Source organism: Nanorana parkeri, unplaced genomic scaffold, assembly GCF_000935625.1.
Source record: "Nanorana parkeri isolate BGI_ZX_2015 unplaced genomic scaffold, ASM93562v1 scaffold647, whole genome shotgun sequence".
Taxonomy (NCBI): Eukaryota; Metazoa; Chordata; class Amphibia; order Anura; family Dicroglossidae; genus Nanorana; species Nanorana parkeri.
The window spans coordinates 36,955-42,050 of record NW_017306915.1 but is presented as its reverse complement, the minus strand read 5'-3'; the positions used below and the strand labels follow the sequence as shown (position 1 = coordinate 42,050).

The 5,096-nt window shown below is 49.2% G+C and overlaps 1 protein-coding gene across 1 annotated transcript in view; it reads right to left on the bottom strand.

Annotated features, from left to right (window-relative positions):
* The window catches only part of HAUS3 (HAUS augmin like complex subunit 3), a 13,810-nt gene extending 10,714 nt beyond the window's left edge, over positions 1–3,096 (bottom strand). Inside the window, exons 1-2 of the mRNA XM_018563277.1 lie at positions 3,054–3,096; positions 584–1,502 (exon numbers count right to left, since the gene is read on the bottom strand). Of these exons, the coding sequence (XP_018418779.1) occupies positions 584–1,483 (900 nt within the window). The 5' untranslated portion in view covers positions 1,484–1,502; positions 3,054–3,096. The remainder of the gene's footprint in view (positions 1–583; positions 1,503–3,053) is intronic.
* Positions 3,097–5,096: the final 2,000 nt, after the last annotated feature.

The window sequence follows — 5,096 nt, the reverse complement described above, 5'->3', positions numbered from 1 at the left end:
CCCCCCATACACATGAAAAAATACACACACACACACACACACACACACATAAAATTCCCAGTCCACAATATAATTCCCAGTCTTAACTTCAGTATACCGCGAGCTGTGGCTCGCGGTATACTGAGACGCCGCAGCATACCACGAACTGCTGCTCGTGGTATATTAAGACGCCGCAGCTGAAGCGGATCCCGACAATTATGTCTGGATCCGCCCAGCTGCGTCACTGACAGCAGGCTCTGCCTATCTAGAGGTAGAGCCAGCTGAACCAGCCCCCTCCCACTAGTCAGCGCTGGCGGATCATAGCGGGGAATCCAGCCCCTCCCCTGCCACGGCAGAGAGCCGTGACAGGATCGAGAAGTGAGCGAGCGATGGTATGTGTTCGCTCACCTCCCGATCTACTGAGCCGACCTTTGACAGTCTCATTGTCACAGGTCGGCTAGAACTATGAGGTGAGTGAAAAGCACTCCTCATAGTTCTCCTTTAGGGTACTTGAATGTATTTTTAGGATTTAACGCCTGAGTTTAGTGTCACTAATTATACAGCATTTACAATGTATCACGTACATTACATGCCTCAGACATACCATGGCCTGCACTGCACTTGCATTATTTTCCACCCATTGTAGACCCGTCACCAAACTTGATCTCTTGGCCTTTGTTTGTATCAGCTTGTGTTTGGCACTGATGTACGCCAGCTGAAGTCTCATCATTTCCTTACACTTGCCCTCAAGCACAGGGTCATCTCCGCTGTTTCCATCGAGCTGAACAAGCTGAAAGTCATTCTCTGAACCCTCAATACATTTAGAGAGGCCCTCAAAGAAATGCTCCTTAGTAAAGAGAGTCAAGGCATTGGTGCTTTGTTCTTCACAAGATAAATATTTGTCTAGGAGAACCTGGAAGAGGAAAATTGGAGAGGACGCTGTGGAACCTTTTTCCTGAGGCACATAAAAGGACATCAGCTTTTGAATTCCTTCAACAACGGTCTGGAGCTCATGGTTCAGCTTGTTACTTGTGACTTGCAGGTCATTCAGGGTTTTGTTCAGTAATTTGGCCTCCTCGTCTTCCCGATCTTTGAATTTCAGACACGAGTGGACATTGGCAGATCCGATCATCTGAAGCTTGTTACGCCTTTGTAAATGCAGACTTCGTTGGCTTTTCAGGGATTGAAGCTCTTCCTCGAGCTTCTCAATGGCCACTTCTTCCTTAGCAGTGGCTTTTGAGCTAGCTGGTTTGAAAGTCTTCATGACTTCATCTAAAGCTTTGTCATCCAGGAAAGCTTTGCCAGAGTCCTTTAACTCTTTAAAGGCCTGTAGTTTTTCTTCCGACAGCACATTTTGTTGTGTTACAGTACCACAAAACCAATCTAGAAATGCTTTGGCATCGGTGGTTTCAAACAACCAGTCAAAGTCTTCTGCTTCTAGCTTGGAGGCATTGGGATATCCCAGCTTTCGCAAAGTCTGGACAAATCGATCCCCGGCACTCATGGCGGCCAGTATTCGAACCCTGCAAATAAGCAAAGTACAAAAATAGTGAAAGGACTACAATCAGAACAAAAATCACAGGTATAATCTCAGATCACATGCAGTTATTGATCTGCCTGAATGCTAACTGCAGTAATATGCAATCACAAGTTTTCGGACATCTCTGTGCTTGCTCTGAAGTGGAACCATAGGCAAACCATCAAAAGTGGGATGTCTTCACTCAACTTCTGTCCTAACAGCCACACTCTAGTTCAAGAGTAACCAAACTTTGGGCCTCCAGCTGTGATGAAATTACAAATCTCATTATGCATCTACCCCCGAGAGTCATGCCTCTGGCTGCCAGAGCCTTGCAATGCCTCATGGGTCTTGGCTACCCCTGCTCTAGTTGAACGCTTTTTTCCTTGTGTAGTCAATCAATAAGGATGGGCTAAAGGAGTGTGCAGATGTGGCTTTGGCTCATCTCAGAGGAAGCAATAAAAGGAACATATCCTATACAGGATGTCTCCTTTAGTCACTAACCCTCTCCCGTGTGCCCCCCTAGAACTAGTTTCACTTTGGTACAGCCTTCCACAATGTCAAAGTTGACCCCAGTCAAATGAGTGTCTTAGGGACCGGCAGCAATGGTTACTCAAGGGAATAGCAAACTGGGGGGAGTTTTTGTCTTGAAGTCAGGCCCCTAGCTTCAAAGAGAAGTACAATGGAGGATGGTAATAAAAGGTAATAGAAGGCCCGGCTATGGTTTATGATTACCAAAGTATTTAAGAACACTGACATTTGATACAATATACCACACAAGTGGAAATTTGCCTAGAGCAACCAGCTAACAACATTTATAAGAAAAAGGAGTATTCTGTGAGATTTCCTCTAACTTCCTGTGAAAGAGAAATAGGAGGGGTAGCCGGGAAGGAGAAAACGAAGGGGCAACTGGGGAAAAGGACAACAGCGGGGCAGAGGGACAACCGCACGGCAATCACGGAGCAGAGGGGGGCAACCATGGGTCAGAGAGGGACAACCATGGGTCAACCGCGGGGCAGAGAGGGACAACCATGGGTCAACCGCAAAGCAGAGAGGGACAACCATGGGTCAACCGCAGGGCAGAGAGGGACAACCATGGGTCAACCGCGGGGCAGAGAGGGACGACTGAGGAGCAGAGAGGGACAACCATGGGTCAGAGAGGGACAACTGGAGGAGCAGAGAGCGACAACCATGGGGCAAAGAGGGACAACTGGAGGAGCAGAGAGCGACAACCATGGGTCAGAGAGGGACAACTGGAGGAGCAGAGAGCGACAACCATGGGGCAAAGAGGGACAGGGGGATTTGGTTCCAGAACAAGGACAATTCCCGCATATGGGAACAGATGAGAGCTAGGCCTCAGCTGCTGGGAGCTGCCCAGATAGATAACACCCCACCCTCGGACTCCTTTATGGGAAGTGTACTACTGAGACAAATAACTTTTCTAGCATATTGGGGGAAAACAGCCGCTAGAAGCGGACTGGTTGCTATGGGCAGTGAATAGGTTTTCCTTCAGCACCTTCATTTTTGATCCAGCCGTGTTCCAGAGTATAAGACGTACCTAATACACACTGCAACAGGCGCTTTCCTTTTTCCCGCTGATCCTTCCGTAAGGCAACGCCCACCGCTCTACGTCATGCCTACGGACCGCGAGAGCGACCATAAACATAATAAAATCCCCGCTTGGTGGATACGCGCTTTGACAGAACTACAGTTTATTACACACGACCCTTGCGCCGCCATACCTTACCATCCCCTGCAACGAAGCCAAGGGAGGGTTGGGGATCCTAAGTGACACACACAAGAAACTTCTATTGATTGTGGGAGGAGCAAAAAACTTGAGCGAGCTGGGACGCACGGTTGTGGGCGGAGCGATCTCAGTAGCGGAGAACGCGAACGAGCGAGGGCGCGCAGCAGTTCCTATGGTTACGTCACTGTGCTCTTCCCGCCCTCCTGAGGTGTAGAAGTCGGTCGGTGAGGTGTATGGGAGGAGTGTGGTCACAGCTGATGAGATTGTGTAGTTAGTTAACTGACACGGTGAGATGTGCGGGACTGGCTGTCAGGGGGTTGGGATTGGTGTCCTGCCACTAAATTGTTTATCACTTACACTGGACTTCATTCTTTAACACTTAACAGCCCATTCACACTAAGTGACATACCTTTTGCAGCGGATCCGCGTGGCCGGGATAGCGCAACTTTCGGGGCGACGGTAGCGCGACCTTCTCCGTCGGGCTCCATTAGAAAAAAGCAAAATCCGCCAAAAAAAGGGTCCTGCGACGAGCGACATGGAGCTAAGACAGCTCCATTGAGTAGCTTTAGCCGGCGACTTTTCGCGATATCGCGCGGCAAAAATGCGCGATATCGTGGCGGAAATCGCGCGATAAATCGCTTAGTGTGAATGGGGCCTTAAACTTAATTTTCAGAGCTGGATTTCTCGTTTACACAAAGTCAGGGCCGTTCCTAAGGCAACCGTTGCCTGAGGCGATTTGGTTCCGGGTGGGGTGAGCTGACACAGGTAATGGTCACTCACTGACAGGTTCACTCGTCGTGTGGAGCAGCGGCGGACGCCGAACCGCGCTGTTGCTAACTACACTGGCTGCCAGGAGCTTAGCGGGATGCAAAATCAGAACATCCCGCTGGGCTCTAGGCAACCGGTGATGTCATTCAACTGGGCAGATGCCAGAGAGAACGTCATAGCAACCTGGGACTCAGTGGCCACCCCCAATGAGATGCCGTTTGAGGCAATTGCAGACGTTTTGGCATAGAGTGTAAAATGCGTCTCTGTATGTGGCACCTGGGAGCGGCCGCAGCTGTGTTTTTCTGTCCGTGGGAATGTATGGATAATGGACAGGACAAACTGTACACTTGTGAACATGAAACGTACACCCGTATGTGTGCAAACACATGTCCATGCTTGCCCCAGTATCATGTACCTGTTGGAAACTCATCATTACTGAGCTCGCTACCCGGGCCACTGCACAGGCGCAGTGATGGAGGACTCATACAGTGAGTGGGGCGGAGCCTGATGGGGATGCTGAGGTACTAGTTCCTCATCTGGTCTGCTCTGCTGCTGATTGACAGCAGGCAGTGGACCAATTCCGTAGTCTGCTATTAGCTATACAATCTGCCTGCTGTACATGTTTTTACGTGTTCCCATTCAGATAGTGCTGCTATGTGAATGGAAACATGTAACAAATATATAGTAGGTGTTCTCCCAGTATGGCTGCAAAAGTGGTAATACACTTTAAGTGATGGTGGAGAAAGAACCTGGTGATCCTGCTGCTGACAAGGTTAACCCAGGTGTCCCGTGTGCAACAACTTTCATCAGCTGCTATTGAAGTGGCTGCTTTCCCAGCAATGTCGGCGCCCAGGAACTGCTATGCTTTATTATGTATTCAGAAGCGGCACATTGGACTCTTTATTGTGCATGTCTGCGCTCCGATAACGCTCGGTAAGTGTTGGTGCCCCTGATATCTTCACCCATAGATCACCAGGGAAAGGACCAGCACATAGTTAGTGGTCCTGTGACCACAAATAAATACAAGTAAAAAGGGTATTCTTTTTTTTTTGTGTACACCAATGCACCACCATGGAGTGACCTTAA